General features: G+C 46.1%; 5 protein-coding genes across 5 annotated transcripts; 2 read left to right on the forward strand and 3 right to left on the reverse strand.

Moving 5' to 3' along the window:
* Positions 1-204: 204 nt before the first annotated feature.
* PtA15_18A107 (uncharacterized protein) lies at positions 205-738 on the reverse strand (the record flags this gene model as incomplete). Its single annotated transcript, XM_053164614.1, has 3 exons — positions 205-432; positions 510-654; positions 719-738. 3 exons carry the CDS (start codon positions 736-738, stop codon positions 205-207), a joined length of 393 nt encoding a protein of 130 aa, XP_053028606.1.
* Positions 739-1,289: 551 nt separating this feature from the next.
* Positions 1,290-2,672, forward strand: PtA15_18A108 (uncharacterized protein; the record flags this gene model as incomplete). The annotated part of the gene is made up of 7 exons (XM_053164615.1): positions 1,290-1,382; positions 1,480-1,626; positions 1,694-1,800; positions 1,877-2,209; positions 2,283-2,335; positions 2,405-2,509; positions 2,590-2,672. 7 exons carry the CDS (start codon positions 1,290-1,292, stop codon positions 2,670-2,672), a joined length of 921 nt encoding a protein of 306 aa, XP_053028607.1.
* A 535-nt stretch (positions 2,673-3,207) lies between these two features.
* On the reverse strand, positions 3,208-5,762 carry PtA15_18A109 (uncharacterized protein; the record flags this gene model as incomplete). The annotated part of the gene is made up of 8 exons (XM_053164616.1): positions 3,208-3,565; positions 3,657-3,661; positions 3,756-3,903; positions 4,000-4,131; positions 4,226-4,607; positions 4,688-5,391; positions 5,482-5,628; positions 5,731-5,762. 8 exons carry the CDS (start codon positions 5,760-5,762, stop codon positions 3,208-3,210), a joined length of 1,908 nt encoding a protein of 635 aa, XP_053028608.1.
* Positions 5,763-6,780: 1,018 nt separating this feature from the next.
* PtA15_18A110 (uncharacterized protein) lies at positions 6,781-11,067 on the forward strand (the record flags this gene model as incomplete). The annotated part of the gene is made up of 2 exons (XM_053164618.1): positions 6,781-6,783; positions 6,859-11,067. The coding sequence occupies 2 exons, from the start codon at positions 6,781-6,783 to the stop codon at positions 11,065-11,067; spliced, it is 4,212 nt and encodes a 1,403-aa protein (XP_053028609.1).
* A 1,304-nt stretch (positions 11,068-12,371) lies between these two features.
* Positions 12,372-14,756, reverse strand: PtA15_18A111 (uncharacterized protein; the record flags this gene model as incomplete). The annotated part of the gene is made up of 4 exons (XM_053164619.1): positions 12,372-12,891; positions 12,998-13,088; positions 13,189-13,768; positions 14,061-14,756. The coding sequence occupies 4 exons, from the start codon at positions 14,754-14,756 to the stop codon at positions 12,372-12,374; spliced, it is 1,887 nt and encodes a 628-aa protein (XP_053028610.1).
* Positions 14,757-24,612: the final 9,856 nt, after the last annotated feature.

Genomic DNA, 24,612 nt, shown 5'->3' on the forward strand with positions numbered 1-24,612 from the left:
CTGTTGCCCACAGTCCTTTGGTAGCAGACTATGATCACCTCCCCGGTGCATTGCCTTGCGAGCACGCGCATCCTGTCAAAGTTTTTGACAGTCATGTTTTGCCGTCAGTGTTGCGGGACAGGGCTTTTGTTACCTGGGGGCAATGGGGGATAGACGGAAGAGAGGGTGGGGATGGGAATGTCAGCGGGACCGTTGGCAAGGTTTTTACGGACGACAATAGCCCAGGCTGACGCCGGTGGATTTTTGAGCAACAGGGATCCGGGGGCAAGCATGTGGGGTGAGGAGGCATTGAATGGGCGGGCGACTTTGTGCAGGACGGCCTCCTTTGTCGTCGTCGAAGGTGCCGGTGAGCTGGTTGATGGCCTCGGCGTCTGCCATGCTCAGCCCGAGTTCCTCCTCCAACAACTTGCGGGTTCGGATGCTGGACAACACCTAAGTGGGCTCCTGCAGCGGTATCGCGAGAGAGCGTCTGCCACAGCGGGCTTGGGAGGGCGGCGATGTACACGGACGGTATTGGCAATTTTGTAGGGCGATCTTGGAGAGATGCGGGGCTCGTGGGGCAACACCGCCTCAGCCGGGGTAGCTGTGAGCTCAGAATTGTTGGAGAGGAGCGGGCAGACGTTGCGATGTGAGTTTTGCGTCTCGTTGGCGGAACTAGGGGAGGCTGAGGAGGCACCGGCAGGGGCTGAGGCAGATTATGGAGAGGGGCGGGGCGGACAGGCCATGGGCAGTGACCATGTTGGCGAACTGGATGACGGGGTCTAGCTTGGCATCCGGGAAGACTCTCTTGCGTCCCAAGGGGGTGATGAGAGTACAACTTCTTGATTAACAAATTAGACTTGGTGTATCAAGAAAAGCGTTTTGAATCCGGCCAAGCTCAGTTGGATTGCTCGTGCTTCATGTTCTGTTGTTGCATGCATCTTTGCCCTTCTTGAATATGCTTGATTGGATGGTCAGAGATTTGCTTCGAAAAGACTCATTGGGCCCACCGAAGAAGAAGAATACCAGCTGTGCTAATACAGGGCTGATCGGCCCTACATACAGAGGCCTGTGATCACATAAAGAAGGAAACTTGGGATATTGGGATCCCCGAGATTGACGATACAGTTCCGGTTGGCTAATTAAATGGATCGACAAAAATCAAGAGCCAAGGGAAAAACACGCTTGTAACCCTTTACAAAAGGGCGCTTGAGTAGCCGCCAAATGGGTTGCCGCTCGAGCACTCCAGGCCATCCATGTATTCTTCACTTGCTATAAATATTTGATTTTATAATTTATTCGAGATAAATATGTTAGAGTTTCTTTCGTTATCTGATCCACTACTAGACGAAGAAGTCGAACTTGGCCATCGTCTCGATGCCATCGCCATCGGCACCACAACCGTCAGTTGGACTTTCCATTCTTGAATCATTTCGGAGGAAAATATTGTTATAAACCCACTAAGTCGCACTAACCATCTCTTTCGCGAGTCTCGTCCAGTGCCTAGCATCATGTCTGACAGGATTCATTATCCTCAAATTCCTCCATTTTTTATCTATTTCGGATCCAAAAGATCAACGATTCGCCCGCTACACGGGCTCGGCTGCATTAATAATGCATATGGCACAAGTAATCGCACAGTTAGAGGTATAACTTCTTATCTCAGTTGGCGCGGATCTGGTCCCTGGTTGTTTTTGATTGATTCATTTCACAGAACACATGCCTTGCTATGACACGCTTTGCAACCTCCACGCCGTTCAACGTATTCCTTTACGAGGGAATCGAGACTCTCATCACATTATTTATCGTTATCATCGTACAGTCTGTATTTCCTTGTCTGACTCCTTTGAGACACATAGACACTGACTTAAAGAAAAAAATCGTACGCACCTCGAAGGATCCATTTTTCTCGCATCGTGCGTGTCTTCGTGGAGCATAAGCAAAGATGGTCTATTTTCACAGCAACTTCATGTTCGTTAACCTGTCTGGCTGGTTTGGCGACGTCGGGGATCATTCTAGCGGACCCTTCCCATGGACGCTTGCAAAGAGATACACCTCCAAAGCTTTCAGTTCAGTTGACCGCATGCTGGGCGGCGTGGTTAGGCTTAGCCACAGCCTTTGATATCACCGTCTTGATCGTCTTAACAAAACACATTCTTAAACACCGTGCTGGGACGGTTCAGCTGTCGTTTAGAAGTTTTCTGAGTCGTATCTTGCTAGTAGCAGTGTAGTAAGGACCTTCATCATCAATCTTCCAGGCACCATCTGATTCGAAAGAAATCTGACTTGATAATTGAATGCAGTGCCTTCCTGATGACATCGTTAACGTCTATCGTCGCCATTATCCTCATTTTTGGTAGGAAACTCAAGTTCTTTGCGCATCTGTCTCACAGCTTAATTCTTACTATAAGCTGTTCTTTTCCAGTTTCTACGCTATCGTCGGTGGAAGACTTTATATTACTAAGCCGACTGCGAATAGCAGCTTTTGTTTCAAATTCATTTTTGCCTCGAATATATCTCCTGGCATTCTGTGAGCAACTGTTCAGGTAGGGATGGAGAAAGTTCCGGAGCTGATAAACTGACGGGATTTTGCGCAATACTCCACCTTAGGCTCATCTCTCGTCGGGAAACGTAAAACCATGGATTCAAAATCCGCACGCTACTCAATGTCTGGACCATCAGATTTGGCGTAGGGGTATATCCTTTTCATCATTTTTCATCATTTTTCATCAGCGTATTTTCATTTCCCGGAATTACCTATACCTCTTCGGAGTTTTAGCATGAGGGTGTATTTGTATAGAAAAAGTGCAATTTGAGAATCGTTTGTATTTTTCAAATGGTCCAGGAGATGGCAATTTTCCGAATCAAGTGGCGGGTAAGTATGTGAGATCTTCATACTGGCATTTGTTACTTCATCCTGGAAATGTACTCCAAGTTCCTCTAATGGCATGGTGTAGCCACTCCAAGTTCCTCTGATGGCATGGTGTAGCCATGTCTCCGAATCTTCTTTCGAATAGTGCTTAACCAAGACATGATTATTTGCAGACCATTTCTCTGTAGTCTACAAAACAATATGAAAGAAAAGCACGGGTTTTACAAAAATCAAAGAGAAACACAGATGCATTCAGCTACATGATTTGATGTTTTCTTAAGGCTTACACAACTAAATTGCTACATCAAGATACAGGGATTGTCATCAAAAGAAAAAGTCACATTGAAAGGATTGATCTACTCGGAAGGTTTAAATTCTAGCTTGAGTTGTTTCGATCTACCTGCACTCTTTCCAAGATTATGAGTGGGTTTCCTCTTTGAGCCTGAACCCTCAGGCTTCTTGGCCGAAACATTCGTCCCTGCTGTAGCTTGGGAAGCGCCTGAACGGCTGTTGGTTATTTTCGGGCTGGTTGTGGACTTTGACGGGGATGATGTCGATGAGGTCTGGGGATCAGTTCCATACCGGTTCTTCTCATATCCTTCCTTCATCTTCTTTAAACAATCTTCACGGGCTTGTTTTTCATCTACGATTGGATGTGGATAATCTTCCCCAATCATACAGTTCGATTTTTTTTGAACTGCTATGGGCGCTTCCCTGTTTTAATTTGCAAAGTTGGATCAGTGAGACGTGAAGACAGATCTGACCAACCTTTCATAGAAAAAAACATGATGAAACTCAGACTAACCAAGGCTTTCAAAACCGCGGTGAAAGACAAGTTAACACTCAGCCACAGGAAATAGACGCGCAAAAATCATGAGTAATACAGGAGAGCAGATTGACCAACCTGGTAAATATACTGTTTCGGAAAATCTTTCAACTCCGGGCAAAAATGCCGGATGAAGTTTCCGTTCGGGTCAAACTTTTTGCCAAACTGGATCGGTGAGTAAACTCTGAAGTATTGGTGGAAGTAAGCTGAAGCGGATAGCCACATCCTGGGAGAGAAATAGGGAAAAAGGTAGATTCAGTAATCGCACCCATATAGAGAACGAGAAGCGAAGCTCTGAATAGATGAACTGGGCTTGGTTTACCAGTTTCCAGAATTCAAAGAAGGGTCCCAATCAATCAGCAAGTCGTCAAACACTTCAGCTCCTCTTTCCCATGATATATACAAATGGCCCCGGGTTAGAAAACAAGCCACACTGTGCCTTGCCAAGTGATGACTACGGGAAGCCCGGGTTTAAAGAAAATCAGTCTGCTCGATACTTTCTGGCAATAAATATGGAGTGAAATCTCGGAGAAAAAGACCAGGCTCACATCCATCCCTCGGTTTTGAGTTGACGCATGATAGCATCAATCCAAGGAAAGCCAGTCATTCCATCAATCCAAGCCTTCAAGTTCTTTTCAGCCTCCGGACCTTGATCGTCTTCTTGGCCATCTTCTTGGGTGTCCTTCCGAATTTTGTCTTTTAATCTCCAGTCGAAGTATCTACAGATGCGATTCCCATTGATCTGATGATAATTCTCTATTTGCGACTGTTGTAAATGAAAGAAATCTCTCCAAAGAAGTTGACCAATTAAGGATTCAGGTGGAGTGGAGGCTTTGATTTTTGGGTTGTCCTGTTCTACTTGTTTCAGCCGCGCATAAAACAACCTGGATGATAATGTTCCAAACTTCAAGTGTGCGGAGAGAGTTGTTGCTATGTGAAAAAAGAAAGCCAAGCCTGGTGAGGTGGATGGGACACACATAGTTTGTTCGGAATGGATGAAAGGGACTCACTGGATGCGGGATTGTATTCGGCGGGAGAGGTTTGAGGCTTTTCGAATTTCAAGACTTTTTCCTTGTCGTTTAGATATTCCTCGAGTTTCTGAAGAGCTACTGTCTCTCCACCGCGATGGTGGCTCGTCGCCGGTTGAATCCCAAGCTCTTCCATCGTCGGGATGTCGAAATTTCCATTAGGGCCCGAGAGAGGGTGGGGTGATCGGTAAGCCTTGTCTTCGGCGATTCGATTCTTTTTATTGACATCTTTTTCTGTGGATTGTCGGTCTGTCCAGGCCTTTTTCCATCGGTCCAGAAACTCGGGAGGTAGAGGATCATCCAAAGTTATAGGACCGGGGTTAGGAAGCCCATCAGGCGCATCAAGAGCTGGTTCAGGCGGGCCGAGTTTTTCAATCGTGCTCAAGAAACCACGGTAACTTGCGGGTAATTTGCCTTTTGCTGTCGCCATGACTTTCTCTTGAGGGTATAGTGTGTGACTGGGGGCTGTGAGTACTTCAAGGCCGGCATCCTTTGCGGCTTTGATGATTGATTGATCTCGTGGTCGACTATGTCGATTATCATCGTCTTCTTCAAACGCTATATGAGTAATCCCCCATCGACGCCAAACATAGGGCAGTGTGATCGATGGTTCGCCTCGAATAACAAATAATTTCGAACGCTCGTTTCTCCGAGAGATCGATCTCGAAAGATCGTTCATTGAATCTCTGAGAACGTGGGTGACATCAACGAGCTGGGCTGATTAGGAAATTGCATGTGCGAAGCGCGTAGGGTATAATCAACAAGAACGCGCCCACAGTAAGAATTGCCATCTATTCGGCCCGACTGGAGTGTTGTAAACGTAATACGGATCCCAGCACCACACTGGATAAAACTCCACCGGATTAAGCTCGAGAGCTTTCAAAAGCGCAGGAGAATCATGAAGACGCAGATCGGTCCGAAACCTAGCTGACATCGTGGGTGGTCCAGGCCACAGCAACAGTCAGATGCCCTTCAGGTTGAGGTTGGAATAGGGATGCATTAAACTGAGGTTTGGAAATGCTGACCAATAGAGTAACTTAATTGGCTTCGTGCCCATTATTCCAGCTGGAGACCTTTAGCAAACACTAGTTGGCGAAGCAAAATATCAACAACGAAACATTTACGGATGGAAAATGCATGAGGACATTGCAACGTACGCACCCTACTCGATGTTGAAATATTTATGTAGACCAACGAACGCGTTTCCTGTCTGTTGGACTCTGAAATTACAAGCTCGATTACATGCACGGGCATGTATATGTTGTTCTATGGGCCCACGGGCCGCCCGGACAGATCTGAGCTACGCACTGCGCCAGTCACTGCGCCTGAAGTACCGCGCGTCTGCCCGGTGGGTGCCGGCCCTCATCTTTCCCTCACCAAGATCGGAGGCCGATCGCACACGGAACTTGCCAACCAGACGACCTTTTTTCTTCGACGGAAGGTCGGTGCAGTCGTCTATGTAGTTTTTTAAACGATGTCGAATCACTGATTTTTGCCGAGTAGAAAAATTACCACAGCTACCAATCCACTCGCAACCCATACCCATCGAAAAGAAAATCTGCCAAGTAAGGCAGAACATTACTTAGCTGGATTTTTATCAGAGCACATCCTCTCTGGTTCTTCTCCAGGCCATACAAAGTAAGTCCCCCTCTTCACATTCTTAATTTTAATCATGATCTGACATTGCTTTATCCTCAATTCAGGATTCAAGGGAAACAAACCCAAGTAAGCGAGAAATAAGGCACACCTTGGAACCTCCTCTTTCACCTCCATCTTTTTATTCATGATGCATCCATTTGATTGATTGCTGCAGGACTGAAGCACATATAAAGGCTCATCGAGAATCTTTACGGGTTATAGTTTCAGGTTTCGGGTCAAGCCTCTCGTAAGTTTTTCTGGGAAATTTAATACAATGAATTCCGCTGACTGAATTCCTTGTGGAGTTTACTTTAGTGGAAAGATATTGCTATCTGTAAACCCAGACGGCCCGGTTCTTCAGCATCCTCTAGATCGCGGAGTCAATTGCCACTTGATATACCAAGTTTTTTACATTCCCTCCCGCATCAATCTCAAAGATGGTACGTTGTCTCCTCCATCTAGCCCATTGTCAAGTATGAATTACGCACTAACCAATGTGTATTTACAATCATCAGCTTTTGTTGTATCCAGGCCCTGCTGTCTCCTCGGAGAGTCAACAGTCGGCACTTTTGCAATCAATCCAATGTATCGATCCAGATATCCTCGCAATTGACTCCGCATGGATCCACATCATCCATCCCCGATCAGAGCAATCCTCCATTCTGCTGAAGGACCCTACCAGCCGAGCTTCCCAAATTCTTACCAGCTTGCTAGACTACGGCAACGATCTTCTGTCCGATCAATCTCGCAAACGAATTGGCCAAATCCTGACCCTACCGCTTGGTTCATCCTTGCCAAATGCGTTCATCGTCCGTTCGAGGCCTGGTACAATACCACCCTGGTCATCCAAGGCTACCGACATCGCCCGTATCTGCCAGCTTTCTGACCACGTGGATCGAATCGAGCGCATCGCTGTACATCTCCTCGAAACTGTCAGCGGCCAAGTCAAAGTTTTCGACCAAACCTGGCTTGATTCCACGAGCCATCTGGTTCATGATAGGATGACACAAATCTGCTCGACATCCCTTTTATCATCCGATGACGCTGTAGCAACCCCGAAAGAATCTATCTCCAGGAAACCTTTGAGGACTATCGACATCTTCTCCGATGATCCAGCCTTAAACTCATGTGTTGACCTGCAGCATGCTTGTGCCCGGCTCCAGTCCGCTAATCAAGAGTTTGGACTTGCTCTGGCACCCGATGAAATCAATTACCTTGCCAATGCATTTACTAGCGGCGCAGATGCTTCTCACCGACGCAATCCGACCGACGTAGAGCTGTTTATGTTTGCCCAAGTCAATTCTGAACATTGCCGGCACAAAATCTTCAATGCCAACTGGACTCTCGATGGCCTTGCTCGAGATCGTACCTTGTTCAGCATGATCCGTAACACGCACGCCAAGCAACCGAAACACACACTGTCTGCTTATCACGACAATGCTGCAGTGGTCGAAGGTCCTGCGGTACCTCGATTTGGCTTATACCCTAACAAAGCCTCTGATGTTCTGAGCGGAAAATCTTACTCGAGCCACACCGAACCAATGCCTTTTGTCATCAAAGTAGAAACTCACAATCATCCAACCGCGGTATCCCCATATGAAGGTGCTGCTACTGGCTCTGGGGGAGAAATCCGTGATGAGGGCGCCGTGGGGCGTGGTTCGAAGCCGAAGGCGGCCCTTGCTGGGTTTTCGCTTTCCAATCTGCACATACCTGGTTTCTCTCAGCCTTGGGAAGTTGAAAACTTCGGCAAACCATCCCACATCGCAAGCAGCTTGGATATCATTCTTCAGGCCCCATTAGGTTCGAGTGCTTACAACAACGAGTTTGGACGACCTGCCCTCTGTGGCTATTTCCGCACATTCACCCAACGGATTCCAGCCCTAACAGGCCCAAACTCTGAGGAAATCCGTGGCTTCCACAAACCCATTATGATTGCTGGTGGCGTCGGGAACGTCAGACCTCAGATGATCAACAAGCGGAAGTTGAAGCCCGATTCGAAAATCATCGTTCTGGGGGGACCAGGGATGCTGATTGGCTTGGGCGGAGGAGCGGCCTCTTCAATCCAATCGGGTGCTAGCTCAGCCGAGCTAGATTTCGCCTCCGTTCAACGGGAAAACGCCGAACTTGAGCGCAGATGTCAAGAAGTAATCGATGCATGTGTCAATTTGGATGAAGACGACAATCCGATCGATAGCATCCATGATGTCGGTGCCGGCGGTTTGAGCAATGCCCTTCCCGAGCTTGTGCACGACAGTGGATTGGGTGGCCGTTTTGAACTCCGGGACATCAAGATCGATGATGAGACGATGAGCCCGATGGAAATCTGGTGTAACGAAAGCCAAGAGCGTTACGTAATTGGCTTGACACCCACGGATGGTGCACTGGCTAAGTTTGAATCAATTGCCAAACGGGAACGTTGTCCATATTCGGTCGTTGGCATCACGACGGACTCACAAGAATTGATCGTCACCGACCGCCTCTTCAACAACACTCCTGTCCATCTCTCTATGGACACTTTGTTCGGAAAACCTCCCAAGGTCGATCGGATTTCGTCTACTGCTCGCCCTGAGCGCAAGAAGATCGATCTGATGTCACAATATCCGACCGGGATATCCATTTCCGAGCTGATTGGTCAATGCTCCACGCGAGTTCTGCAGCTGCCTTCAGTTGCTAGTAAGAGCTTTCTCATCACGATCGGTGATAGATCCGTTACCGGTTTGGTCACCCGAGATCAAATGGTAGGCCCGTATCAGGTGCCAGTCTCGGACGTCGCAGTCACAAGGACGTCTTACGGCTTTGGTCTCCTTTCGGGTGAAGCCATGGCGATGGGCGAACGGTCGCCATTGAGCTTGATATCAGCCGCTAGCTCGGCCAAAATGGCCGTTGCCGAAGCGCTCACCAATCTGGTCGCCGCGGACATCAGCTCACTTGAACATGTCAAGCTCAGTGCAAACTGGATGTGCTCAGCCAATCATGGTAATGAAGGCGCGCGGCTCTATGAGGCCGTCGAGGCTGTGGGTATGGAGCTATGTGCCGAATTGGGTATCAGTATACCGGTCGGAAAGGACTCGATGTCGATGTCAATGAAATGGAAAGAGGAAGGAAAAACCAAAGAGGTTACAGCGCCACTCTCACTCATTGTCACCGCGTTTAGTCAAGTGTCCTCTGTCGAGAGGACCTGGACCCCAGAGTTGAAGGCAGTCTCGTCGCCGTCAGTGCTGGTATTGGTCGATGTCTCCAATGGACAGTGTAGGATGGGTGGCTCAGCCCTTGCCCAAGTGCACAATCAGTTGGGCGACGATTCACCAAATATTGACTGGAGTAGTCATTTGAAAGGTTTCGTCGATGGCTGTGTCGAGCTTCATCGCCACCCCGAGCAGCCGGTACTGGCCTATCATGATCGATCGGATGGAGGCCTTTTCGTCAGCTGTGTCGAGATGAGTTTTGCGGCTCGTTTAGGGATTCAATTGGCACTTCCAGCAAGATCACAGACTCCAGAGGATATCTTGTCGTTCCTTTTCAATGAAGAAGCTGGTGCGGTGATCCAATGTGAAGAATCCAAGGTCTCTTTGATAGTCGAAACTTTTGCTCGATTCGGTCTTCCAGCGTCATCCATCCACGTAATTGGAAGAGTCTCTGACGGGTCTAAGATAGGCGAAGATCAAACCGTTTCGATCAATCAGCTGGGATCAACCTTGTGGAGTTCCACCCGATCCGAGCTTCAGTCAACCTGGAGTGAAACATCTTATCGCCTACAAGCTATCAGGGATGATCCTGATTGCGCAAAGGAAGAATTTGAACTCATCAAATCAAATGCTGATCAAGGGATGGTTTATGAGGTGAAGTGTCCGCTCGAGTTTCAGATCTCGAAAAGTTCACTGAACGACCGGCCCAAAGTCGCAATCCTTCGTGACCAAGGTGTCAACGGGCATCTCGAGATGGCATTCGCGTTCACTCAAGCCGGGTTCAATGCAATCGATGTTCACATGACCGATATCATCAATAATGAGATCTCATTAGACCAATTCAGAGGGATGGTCGCAGTGGGCGGATTCAGTTACGGCGACGTGCTTGGCTCTGGCAATGGATGGGCCAAGTCGATCTTGCTTCATGAGGAGACCAAGTCGAAGTTCGAGACATTCTTCAAACGTTCAGATAGCTTCATGTTAGGTGTTTGTAACGGATGTCAAATGCTCACCAATCTAGCCGAAATCTTACCCGACAACACCATCAACAACCGATTGGTTTCCATCCGAGAAACCTGGCCGAAGATGAAGAAGAACAGAAGTCAGCGATTCGAAGCAAGAATCTCGATGGTCCACATCCCGAAGAATGAAATGAATGAAAGATCGGTCTTTTTCAGGTCTCTTCAAGGTTCCAGATTGCCGATAGCGGTCTCCCATGGAGAAGGCAGGATTGATTTCAGCCATCTTCATCATCAAGATCAAGATAAATTCCTACCGGCGCTTGAATATATCGATCGAACTCACTTGCAAGCTACCGAAAGCTACCCTCATAATCCCAATGGCTCTGTCAATGGAGTCACCGGCTTCCATGCCGGAAATGGTAGAATCTTGGCTTTGATGCCTCACCCTGAGAGGAACATCACATTGGAATCTATCCGTTGCTTCAAAGTCTCGAGTGGGAATCTCAATCAAGACCATCAAAACCCAATTTTCGCTTGGTTCAAAATGTTCGATGATTGTCGGAAGTGGTGTGGTTGATTTGCTTATTTCATTTTTCATTATTTCCTCGTCTATTTTGTTTTCTCTCCTTTTTTCGGTTTTGCCTGTCTCTTCTTTTTTCTCTTTTTTTGTGTTATCTCATTTATCTTGATAAATTTAGTCTTTTCTTCTGTTTCGGTTATCTTTTCATCATTTTCATTTTCATCATGTTTATTCTTTTCCCATCTTGTGTTCTTGCTTTGTTTTTAATATCATCTGATTGGATTTGCCACAAAATGTTAGAGTACATCCACCGACGCAGGCGGCTTGGCTCATGAGCAGCACGTATGACTGCTTGCTTGATTGCTTCGACGCAGACCAATCATTTTGGCTTTCTTTCCCTATCCAGTTAAAATCCTTTCTCGGAGCACCAGATTGCACATAAACTATCTGCTCGGGCAGGTTTGTCCGAGTTAATTGCATTTGCAGAACTCTTAACTTTGTCCGGACAACCTGGCCCGAGCAGTCCAGTGCCCCAATTTTGATGAGTAATAGAAAGACTGCGGTACTAATAACGACAACCCCGGTTCGGAAGTGCGCCTGGAATCGTCTAGTGGTTAGGACACCAGGTTCTGATTGTGCCGTCCATCCGAACATAGCATTTCCTGGTAACCTGGGTTCAAACCCCAGTTCCAGGTATCAACCTTTTATTGGTCAAACTACTGCTTGCCCTAGTGGCTTCAGTTACTGATCAGTTCTTCCTTTTCAATCAGTTGGCACCATTGCCGTTGAGAAGACAAGAAACACTGCGGGAACCCCATAGATGCAGCCGTCGATCGGGACCTGTGGAGACTAGAAAGTTCGGCGATCTTTTCGTCTGTGCATCTGCATTTGGCATAACCAATTGCTGGACGTGATAGCTGCTTTTCTGTGGAGGCAAATCAATGGATGGTTCTTAATGAATGCATTTATTACGTGGGTATGTCTAGCGTATGTAATTATGTGAGAAAAAATTGAATCACTCGAAATGTGGCTCCCTCCAAATAACTGTCATAACAACAAAATGAGAAGATATTAAACCACCCGTAATACTAGCATTCATGGAATTTCTTTCCATCATTCCAATGAGGAACAAGAAACTCGCTGATGTAATATAGCCTCAACGTCTAATTGAATAGGGGAAGAAAGTAAACATGAAAGGGGAAACAAAGAGCCATCAAGTGGAAAGGAGTGTATAATCACAATGTGAAGGCGCCAGATGGTTGTCACAGGGACTGCAAACGGAGAAAGAAAAATCCAGGGAACTTTCCAGATACAAATTGTCTTCTTTTGGAGAGGTTAAGTCGGCGAATCTTGCGATCATCTCAAGCGATAAAGTTACAGTCTACAAGTAAGCAAACCAAAGATTCTTTGGGGGATTGATAGAAATCCATCAAGCAAACGACGCCTTTGATGTTACTACTACTCGTGGCATTGACATTGGGACCGGGATGGTGGTGGTGGTCCCTGCGAGAAACGAGCCATCGAGCAACTCGAGAATTAATGCCTTCGATCCCTAAACCGGCTTTGGGGAATCCGATTCCTCTCGAGCAAATCGATGGAAATCCTAGTAAGAGTGAGGACGCCGAAAGAAAAGTGATCACCCAAGTTCTAGGGTTTTCATTCGACGTTACAGTTTCGTGGGCTGTGCACTCCGTCAATATTCCCTCTCCTTCGTCCGATGGCACTGCCGTATTTCTGGAAGTAGAAATATCGCCAGTTGTCGGCTGCGCTAAGGGTACTGGCGATGAAGTACTTCTTAAGGGTTCATGTAGTGCTCCACATAACGAAACGCATGCTAGTGCCGATTTTTTATGTATCGATAAACACGATCCAATATCGTACCTAAGTAAGAAAATGCGGTTGGAAAGTGAATTCGGTAAGCGAGATTGATCAATGTTTTGTTATATTTAGTCTGTCAACGTTGAAAACCTTCAATCGAAAGACTAACCAATCTTGTACGGCAACATTGGTATTGGGAATACTTGTTTCCCAAATTTCGTTGGAATTGTTAGGCCAAACTGGGAATCGGATGCCAAAATCTACCCGACAAAAAAGATGAAAAACGATAATTTGGGAGAATGAGTAACAGTTGCACAATCGGAAGATTGGCCGGACGGGACGGTAAGAATGAGAGCTGACCTTCTTCGCCGTCAGCTTGGAAAAGTTTCCTGGAGAAGAGTATCAACTTTCCACGGGCTTGTTTCAATGAATGAGGCAGGAAAGATTTCAGCCACCAATGACTTTTGAAGTTTTCCTCCGATTCATAAAAACCGATAAACTCGTCAAGCAAAATTTTCTTGAACACAGAAGCAGTATCTGAGTTACTCTCTCGTTTTATACTAACTATGACTGTCTCTGTTGGTTGATCGCGCAAGAAGTCGTTAAGAATCCTCAGAATTTCTTGAAATGTAATCACTTGAGATTGGATTCCATGATATGCCACCAATTTGCCAGACTCGCCCATCTTGCTGTTCGGGTTCTGCTTCTTTTTTGTCGATAATGCTAATCTAATGTCTAAGAATCGTATTCCGTCTCTCAGTTGCCTGGCTAATGATCTAGTTTGACACCGTGCGACTGGCCATCCATAGATCGCACAGCTTTGATGTGAGCCGGGAATAGTGATTTCAGAGATGGGTAGTTGGTCTGGCAACTGTGACATCCAGTTAGAAAAATTCCGGCTTTTGAGAATCATGATCGAAACTGAACCATCCTGGGAGATCTGAAAAGGAAAACAATTGTCGAGTTAGCACTTTTCACGAAGGAATTGGGATTCTCTTTGCTCTGTCAGATCATCACGATTTGGCGGTTCGAAATCCATTTGCGGCTACTGATGAAGGTGTCTTCCAATCCGCAAATTGATGGCCGATCAGGTATTGTCATCAAGCTGAATAACAATCTTTGAGTGATCACGATGCGTGGTAGGTACAATAGCTTGACTTGGGAAGTGACCGTGGACGGGCGGAAGAAGGGCAAGTGTCGAAGCAGAAAAAGAAATAAAATTAAGACTCAACGGCTTGGAAAATCTCAAATTTGGGAATAAACAGCTTCTTTCCAGGCGGCTGGACATAGCTGTTCCGACGGCTAACTGGACTCCCGCTCGCTTCTTCAGATGGATCTTCAAAGGTATCAGCAGTCTTTCCTCGCGGTCCTTGATGTCCAACTTCTTCGCCTTGGCCTGTGAACACGTCCGTTGAATATACTACTTGGCCATCGTCGACTTCAGCTTGCTCTTCTATGATATTCTGGTCTCGCAACTTGAGGGGTTGAGAATTCAAGTAATAATCAATTTTTAATCTAAAGAATTTCCGGCTATGATCGTCTTTACTGAGAAGTGTTTCCGTTAATTTCTTTTTGATGCCCGCAGATCTACTAGGACGTCTTTCGTTATTCTTTGAAGTGTTTTGATTATCATTAGTGGTGGTGGTGGCACTACTAGCCGAACTACTTTGATCATGAAGCCGAAGTATCTTTCTTTGCTTTTTCACTAGTTGAACTTTGACCAATGTGGGCTCCTCCAAATCAATTGATATTACGCTCTCGAGATGATGAAGCTTGAAGTCCGTTTTAATAGCTTTGGTTGGCGTCGTCTGGAAGGGACCAATTGAATCTGTGTATTCCGACACCATGGATGAAGATGGCTCATAATGGACTTGAATCGTAGCAGTTGTCCGGTTGGATATTGAGATGGGCAGATAGTGGTGTACCATACTTTAAAAATCTGGAACCTTGCTCGACAAAATCCAATTCGCGTGTGGGCTCTTGCTTTGACGGCTCTTTCGGGTTCGATTAGTGTCGCGTCAAACTAGAATCAAAAGAGTGCGAGCCTGTGGGATTTGGGGGTGCAAATAAAAATTGAAAATTGAAGGGAGTGTCTGCGATGTATTGCCGTAAGGAATCGGGTATAATGGGTTGGTCTAAGATCTTGACTGGAGGAATTCGACAGGTGGATTGAAGGAATGTGGTATGCAGAATATATCCAGAAAAATGGCTGCGATTCTTCGACCTGAAACACGAACCGAGAGTCGATGTAGCGCAAGTTACTGAAGAGTGTAAAAGACACTGAAAGGCTGGTTTAGGCTGAAGGAAAGACACAGAGCATACATACAGCGGAGAAATCAAAATTCGGGGTTGAATTCGAAGGGGAGTCAATGCGGTCACTCAAGGCGCTCCCCAGGGTATGTCAGGCCGAGGGCTGAGAAAGATAACAAGGAAAATGGCAAGGACAGAAAGGGCAGGTTGTGAGAGAGGGCGGAAAATTGAAGCGAGATGATAATTGGAGTCGGATAGAAAGTCTGTATTTATACAAGCAGAATGCGTCACTCGATGTAAGGTTTGAATTCAAGCAAGTTGCGCAATCTTCTGGATTTGGTGCTGCTCGTTGTATTTGCGGAAGGAGGTGGAGGGACTACGGCGGCGGCGATTCGGCGAGCTCAGGTGGATGGATGTCTGGCTGGAAAGCGCGAAAAGTGTGACTGAGAATTACGGCTCGACTATGTAGGATGGGCACGTACACAACTCACAGCGTGACCGATGTGATTGACGACGGCCGGGAGCAAATTAAAACGGGGATGAAGTGGGGCTTTAAAGCAGAGGTTTGTCGAATTGAAAACGTTCAAGATCGATCTGACGGTTGTGTGAACGGAAGAGGTATTTGGCTGTCAAAAACTTGAGGTTGCCGATTTTGCCCACTGGTTAAGCTGACAGCGCCGGTCCTTGCAATTCCCAATAGTGTTCCTTGGTGGTCTTCGTTGCCGAGTTAAAGGCACAAGGGCTATGTATCCTCTTTATTTGTGACTGTTGGTATGTTTGGATGGCGAGATGGAAGCAATAGCAAGTTCAGTATGCACAGAAGGAAGTAGCCGCAAGTTGTAGCCTACGACGCTCGTGAGTATTGCAATCTTTCGCCGCTCTGGATGGATGGACCAGAGCTGGCAACCAAACCAGGACGAGGAGACATACACTCTGGGTGCTGGCGACAGTGTGGTTGAGTTGGCCTGGCGGTCTGACTCGTTGAGTCGGTAACCAGGCAAGCTTGATAACGCAGGAGAACAATATCAATCAAGTTTTAGCGACTCGCATCTAGTCGTCCTTCTATAGGAAGAAGAAGGCTGCACATCACAACGCATGCGATCAGGCCTTCTTGGAAGCATGCCACCAAAGGAAGGATCGATGGCTAGCTGACGTTTCCTTCAAAGTTCAACTATTCAGGCTACCTAATCCTTCAAGCTACCTAAAATATGCAAGCAGATAGCAAGACAGCTTGCCGGGCAGCTTGTCCAAAGTATGGGATGGTCAACCCAACCGGTGGCCGCCCACCGCAAGTTTGACCCATGACCATCAAGGCACACCGACTGTGGCATGACGAGCAGAACCACGGCGGCCCGACCTGTTTGTCAGGTCTAACTTAACAAAGTCCCCCCTATGCGGGGCTGAGTGGTGAACGAAGTGCCGCCGACCGCAGGGAGGGACTTAGGACTAAAGTGGGGGTCGTGGCGCGTAGGCCATTGCGGGAATGGGTGGTTCAACTTACACAGGCTGTAGCCCACTCGGTTTGCGAGCTACATATGAGGCCCCGGGCATCGATAGATACCCTGGCATCTTGGCTATCGTTCTGTCTGCTCCGAATTCTGATACATCTCGTCAAACAAAAAAGAAACAATGAAGAAGCCACACAAAATCTGGGTGTGCTCGGACCCCCGGACTCAAGCACCGCGCCAGATGAGGGTCGTTCTGGCTTGCCTTGACTCATTTCAAAAATCCACCAAAAATAGTCCGGTGGGTTGATTGATGGGGGGAGAGCTCTAAAAATCGGCGCCATGGAGGAGCTTCTAAGTTCCGGTAGCTGGAATGGCCAGCGTTGAAACTACAGGCTGCAAAACTCGAAGACTGCATTTCTGCCACTTTTTGGTGGGTGGCCTACGCGCCACGACCCCCACATTAGGCCTAAGTCCCTCCCTGCGGGAGGGGTGGCTTCGCCACCAGCCAAACTTACATAAGCTCCACCCAAATGAGCTACCACCCGAACCACCACCCGAACTCCGAACTCCGACCTCCCGCATAGGGAGGGACTTTGATAAGTTAGTTGTCAGGTTGGCGTTGGAAAATGTTTGATGTCGGGTTCTCGGCCAGAACTTCGAAGGCACCAAAAGTGCTCCTGTGGTGTATATCTCTTTATGCATATCTCACTCAGGCACATGAAGTTATCAGAAAGTAGGCTCAATTTCCGGCCTTCCTCTGTGTGACTACATACATACCTTCCGAATCCCCTTTGAATCCCTAAACAAACAAACAAAAAACATGGGTTCTTGAAGTTCAAATAGTTCTTTGGTGATTTTTTAAAAATCAGATTCAAGCACCACAAATACCAAAAAAATACGAGCAGCAAGCCATGCCCCTTGTGCATCTCATTAGTCCAATTGACTTCCAATACAATTGTGTAGCTGCTGCAGAAGGAACAATGAAAACTGCCCAAAATCGACTTCCTTTGCCTACTATCTTGCAAGGTAGGTCATAAGTCACCCTCTTCGGAGGATTGCTCGCGCCTTCAAACAAGGGACAACCAAATTGGCTTACAGGAGTTGTTTGGTGCAGGTGTTTTCTTTTCCCCTCATAGTGAAGAAACAAGGATGTTTCTTGAATACTTTGGTAGAAAAAGCAATCACCAAAAAAAAGGTTATTGCCTGACAGCACAAGGGAGTAGGGTGAGCCCAAGGCAATCGTCTTGGACAGTCCAGCAAGCCAGGTTGTGCCTGAGGGCATTGCAAAGATAAGAGTAATTAATTGATTGGTTTGATGAACCAATACCAGTAATTCCTTTTTTTTTTGAATTTTTTGAACATTAAGGCCCCGTTTGGAGCTGATATAATGGAGGACTTCCCGCCGATCTGGAAACCCAGATTTTCCCAGATTTCGCAGGGAAATCTAGGCAGATCTAGGATTTGGGAAGATCGAGCCCAGATTTCCCCACAAAATCTGGAAAAATCTGGGTTCCCAGATTGACGGGAAGTCCTCCAATTGTGCGATATAATCTGGAAACTTGTGACATCTGATCAAGTTTTGGCAGACCTGATCAGATGTCACATAGGATGTCATGCAAAAAAACTCATATATTGCCTGGATTATATCGGCTCCAAACGGGGCCTAAACGACAAACTCAACCTGTCAAAAAGCGCAAGACCACCCCGTGAGGACCATTGATCCTCACTCGATCTGCGCGGGGGAAGAAAAAACTTTCCGCTGGCTGAAGCAAAGACTAGCACAGTGGTATCCAACGTGTTTATTGGGCCCCTCGAATACTGATTTGTTGAATATTCAACTATTCGGAGATATTCAACAGAAAAACTTCCAAAATACATTAAAAACACCAAAAAATTACATTTTTTGTGTTTTTGACTTCTTTTGGCCCATTTCTGGGCCATAAATTTTTGAGGAGGTCATCCGTCAATAATATAATGGTGCCAAAGACGCTTATGATATTGCCAGAGGCATATCTCATAATGGCAGACGCACTATTCAGAGTGCCGGACACACTTTTGATAGTGGCGGATGCACTTTTGATAGTGGCAGACGCACTTTTGATAGTGGCGGACACACTTTCGATAGTGACAGACACACTTTTGATAGTGTTGGACGCACTTTTTATAGTGGCTGATGCACTTTTGATAGTGGCGGATGCAGATAACCATCAAGGATGGGCTTTGCAACGGCACCAGATTGGTGCTGTTGAGAGTCACTAGGAATGCTCTGTGTGGTAGGATTTTGACTGGTCCACTCAAGGGTAGAGAAATAACTATACCAAAGATAACACCAGGAAAAAAAAATAGTCACTTGATGGCAAGTGACATGATGCAGCTTTGGTTTCTGCTCCAGAGCTTCTCCAGCGCTGCTCCAAGTCTGCTCCACCAGCACTTGCAGAGCTTGCAGGACTGCACCAGAGCACTCAATGTGGCACAGTCAGCTGATCCTAATTTTTTCCCAGGAACAGCTGATGCTCATCATAAGCTGAGCAGTAGGCATTGACTGAGCCTGGGCCAAAGCTGAGCATTGGCTGAGCCTGGGCCACAGCTGAGCATTGGATATTCCAAGCCTGAAACAAATTCAAGTGTCAGCTGGACCAAGAATATTCCAAATCTGAGCATCAGCTTAGCCAACAATGGTCCAAATCTGAGCATCAGCTTAGCCAACAATGGTCCAAAGCTGAGCATCATCTTGGAAAAGGCTTGTGCAGAGCTTAGGATCAGCTGGGACAATACCGTTCCAAAGATTAACACCAGCTGGGCCAAAATTTTTCAAAAGCTGAGCATTGGCTGAGCCAATGCTCGTACAAAGCTGAGCATTGGCTGAGCCAATGCTCGTACAAAGCTGAGCATTGGCTGAGCCAAGGCTGTTCCAAAGCTGAGTATCAGATTTTTTGAGACTATTCAAAAGATTAATATCACCTGAGCCAAGGCTGTTTGTTCCACAGCTGAGCATCAGCTGAGCCAAGGCTGTTTGTTCCACAGCTGAGCATCAGCTGAGCCAAGGCTGGTCCACAGCTGAGCATCAGCTGAGCCAAGGCTGGTCCACAGCTGAGCATAAGCTGTTACAGGAGTGGTCAGACTCAGAATCTGAGCATTGGCTGGGCCGAGATTTATCCAAAGCTGAAAATCAGCTGAGCCAATACTGGTCCAAAGCTGAGCATTGGCTGGGCCAATGATAGTCCTAATCTGAGTCTAAGCTGAGCCATGACTGGAATAAAGCTGAAAATAAGCTGGGCCAGGACTGGTTCTGATCTGGGCAACAAAGCTGAGCATGAGCTGGGCACCAAAGCTGAGCATAAGCTGGGAGCTAAAGCTGAGTATCAGCTGACCAGAAATGGGGATCAGTGGTGCCCAGCAAAAACTGAGGATCTCCTGTGGAAATTCTTAAAATGGTTAGATGGTGGGTAGCTGGTGGGTAAATGATGGGTAGATGGTGGGTAGATGGTGGGTAGCCCGCTGGAGCTGGCATGATGTCACTTGTCATCAAGTGACTATTTTTTTTTCCTGGTGTAACCCTGTTACATGAGGGTGATTCTTATGTCAAGGTATCTTTTTATAGATACCAATTCCCAGTTGCTTTAGCATTTGCCATGACTATAAATAAATTTCAGCACCAAAGTATGAGGCGGGTGGCATTGTTATTGCATAGTCAGGTGTTTGCACATGGGAAGTTATATGTAGGGCTCTCTCAAGTTTGTGATGTAGATAATTTGTTAGTTGTGCAAGTGGCTGAAAGGGATGAAACAAGAGTTGTAAATTTGGTAAAGAAAGTTGTATTTACTTAATTAATTTATACTGGAGTAATAAAACTTATACAAGATGGCTTGACTTGGGTCTTGGAGAGGGTGGTGTAGCCGCCGCTGAACTCTAGTTACACTGATAAGAACAGATACTACACTTGATCTAAGCCAATTAAATGCCAGAATGAATGCTTGCCGACCTGATTGTCTGTATATCTATCCTCCTTGCGTTGTCCGGTGATCGACTCGCAGTTGAAACAGAATTCCAATGGTTTGGGGAGTGATTTGCCTTCAGCGGCCTGCAAGGGGATGTCCCTGAGTGTCAATGATATTCCACATGTCACAGAACTTGGGCTCGTGATGCGAGCAGGGCCAAAAAAGCAGCCAGAACTGCCAAAAAACAACAAGAACCGCCAAAAAGCAGCCAAAACTGCCAAAAGGAGCAGTCAAGGGCGGCTTTTGTCCTGCGGCATTGGAGGACTTCCCGTTGTAGGGACTCTTGTGGGACACTAAATGTTTATTTGGTGAAAATATCCTCTGAGGGGGAAATAAATTGCTAATAGGTTGAAAGGCTATTACAACTTATGGGTGGTTTGAAAGACCTGCCCCTCTAATGGTACTATGCAAATAACTAAGAGTCTTGTAATCAATATTTATAAAGATGTGGCTGATTCCAAGATAGATCTTACTTTTGTATAGTAATCTCTATCAGACCTAGATTCCTCAAATCACTATTCTTGCAGATCTGTTACAACTTCTGATGCTGGAGGGATAATGTAATCCAGTGGGATCAATTATGTAAAATACAATTGTTGTTGATGTTGGGTTGTTGATGAGAAGGTTGGTAATGATCTCTTCCTTAAGCAATCTCTTGATAAGGCACTTTAATCAATACTAGAGCTCCTGGTTGCTACTACACTACTACTACTTGTTATAATTGTTGTTGATGAAGTTGGTAATAATCTCTTCCTTAACAATCTCTTGATAAGGCACTTTAATTACTACTAGAGCTCCTGACTACTACTACTACTACTGACTCAAACTTAACACTACCACTACCACTACCACTACCACTAAAATACCACTAAACTACCACTGTAACTAAACTAACCACTGTGACCAAACCTCTGTAGGCTGATGGGGAAAAGATCTGATGAGGGGGGGAAAGAGGCCTCCTTATATATTGAAGGGTGAGGGAATTTAGCTCCAGGGGAACTCCTTGTGAGGGCTATTTTCTGCAGGGGATATCAGTTGCACAGCAAGATATGCATGTGTTGCACTGCCTGCCAAACAATTAGGTAATGGATTCTGCAGGAGGGGATATCAGTTGCACAGAAATATATGCATGTGTTGCACTGCCTGCCAAAGAATGATGTAATTGATTCTGCAGGCAGGCTCCTTGAACACCTTATCTGCCTGCATATGCTGCACTGCATGATATCATGTGTTGCTAGGTGACCCAAACAACCTTCCGTAACCTACCATATGCCTGCATGTCCAGCTGTTGCCTTCTTCCATCCAGAATATTGGGGGTCAAAGCCTCTCCTCCCACCTTGCTCCATCCTTCCTTCTTCCTCCTCCCTAATTAATACTTACATCCATATCCCATCATACTGAATCCTAGACCCTTATAAAGTAATATACCACCCTTATAAAGATAATATACCCTTACACAAGTAATATACCCTTATAACACTGCCTTACTTGATACACCACACCATCCTCCCTTCCATTCCTGGTTGAGACATGTGCTCCCAATACCTTCCACCTCTTCTATTGATAACATCCTTCCACCTCCCTGCCATCCTACCTAGTCATGGTCCTCCATTCCATCCCTGATCACGCCGTCCATCCCACATGATCCTAGTCTGCCGTTCTGTCCGTGCTAACACTATCCCTCATCCATCTGTCTGTATCTGTAATGAATCCATTCCTCCCATCAACACATACACTGCTTGTATTATATATAACTTCCTCCTCTTATAATGAATGATAGCTGTATCTATGCTGTCTCAATACCTCTGCAATGTGCTTTTGGCATTGTCACGCCAATGGAGCACCACACCGTGGGCTCAAATGCTTGATCTGGAGGGAAAGACTACTTACTGGCTTGTGAGAATTGATAAGCAAGGTTTAGTGGATCCCTCTCAACCAAGCCGTTTACATAGGCAACGGGAAGTCCTCCATTTGGCAGCTCCACTGGAAGCCAAAAACACCTTGCGAGCCGTTGAGGTTTGTTTCAGGTACCACAACAGTCCACTGGAGATGCTCTAACAATTTATGTTACACATGTTGCATTGGAATTGGCCTGTTGTGTTGCAGTCCATATCACCCCAAGCAAATACCGTACGTCTGCAACCAGGTGACATTCAAGAACTCTGGGGAAGCTTGTGAGGTTGCACCATGTAATGACACTTGTTGGGACACTATAGTCAAAGGAAAGTTAGTTCTACTCAAAGGATAATACAATTAGTTTAGTGAAAGAATAAGGAAGTTGACTATAAATGTCCATCTTGTTTGGCTTCAGTATCAGCTGATATGATGAACAAATTTTAAGAAAAGGTTAACCAGTTTTCTGACAGGAGCGCAGAGGTTACACCAAACAGAATAGAAGCTCAGCTTCCTATTACCTAAGGATCAGGAAGATATTGGTGAAACTCTTTGTCAGCTAAATCTCATGATCTTAGCGACGCAACAGCTAGATCCTCTAAGCAAAGAGAGTACCTTCTAACCAAAGCGGAGCGAAGTCCGCGCGCGGCTAGAGTACTTCTTAGGGATGATATCCCAAACGAGTCTAGCCAATCACCTGGCTATAGGTTTTAGCCTTAGGCTTGTGGAGGAAGTAGCTCAGCATCTTTGAGGCTGACCATCTCTCTTTATCTATTTTTTATGGTTCTGTCATTTTCATTCCTACATGACTATTGAAGTTGTATAGACATTCAAGGTAAAATTTTGAGAAGAAAAGCCAAAGAAAACCAAAACAAGATAATGGAGCGGATTGGAGCCACTGATTAGCTATAAGATTGGGTATCTAGTAATCAATTGTCCGCAAATGATTTTCTGTGAGTAGTAGGGTGGTAGGTATATGGTCTGTTTAGTGTGTACAGTCGAAATTTGAAATTTTTGATCCCCCTTCTAATTTACTTTTGGTTACTGATGTCATGCTTAGTTGGCAAGGGTAATTGGGAAGTAGATGGACTTTGTTTTATGAAATTCCAGATAGATGGCTGTGAGCTACGAGACCGAGTGATGAGACTGGAGTAAGCAAACAGAGAGAAATGTGCACCTATGAAATTCTAGATAGATGGCTGTGAGCTACGAGAACAAGTGATGGGACTGGAGTTCAGTAAGTGAACAGAGAGAAATGTGCACCTGATGGTGGTGCAGGCGATGAGACACAAGATGAGTGAGTGGCATTGCATGACAAAGAAAAGAGAGAGACATAGACCAGAAAAAGGAAAGAGAAGCAATACCTATGAAATGCCAGATAGATGGCTGTGAGCTACAAGACCGAGTGATGGGGCTGGAGTAAGCAAACAGAGAGAAATGTGCACCTGATGGTGGTGCGGGCGATGAGACACAAGATGAGTGAGGAAAAAGAAAAGAAAGGAAAGAGCTATCATCTAATATACAAAGCTTAGTCCAAAACCTAATTGGATGATAGTTCAGCCGCAGTTGTTCCTCCTCACCCCGCCAAGTTGCCGAGTCGCTCCTGTGACAGGTCTATGTAACTCAACATGTTTTTGGTGTACTAATGGAGTCACTTTGTGTGGAGCAGCATAAATTTCTGAGGTGAGCTTCTGCCATTTTTCAAGATCAGGTCAGAGAATCCTGCAATTGTACTGGATTGAACTTTAAACTTCAGCTTCTGTTTCATTGCAGCTGATTCAAAACAGGATCCGCTGAGCTGAAGTATGCTTACGGTGAGTAATCTGTTGGTCTCTGCCTCAACTTTGGTGGTCTAACTTAACAAAAGACCCTCTTTGGAGGGCCTGGTGCAGCCTGGCTGGCGCGGAGCGCCCCTTGCAAAGCAAGCCTCCAAAGGAGGGACTTGCGCCGTATACCCCCCACCCGCCCTACTCTTTTTGGCACTTGGCAGGGCATTATTTTAGAAACACTATCAAATTTGATCCACTCAACCTTTTTTTTTCTTGTTCAGTGTGACATGACCGCCTGCTTCTTCTCTACAAGCATGCTAAAAATCAAGTGTCCCACTCACTTCAAAATTGGTCTTTTTCCTTGTTTTCCATGGGCAATACATCCGCAGGCTGCTCATGTGATGTAAAGCCACCAGTCAGAGTACA

The sequence above is a fragment of the Puccinia triticina genome, chromosome 18A (assembly GCF_026914185.1).
Source record: "Puccinia triticina chromosome 18A, complete sequence".
Taxonomy (NCBI): domain Eukaryota; kingdom Fungi; phylum Basidiomycota; class Pucciniomycetes; order Pucciniales; family Pucciniaceae; genus Puccinia; species Puccinia triticina.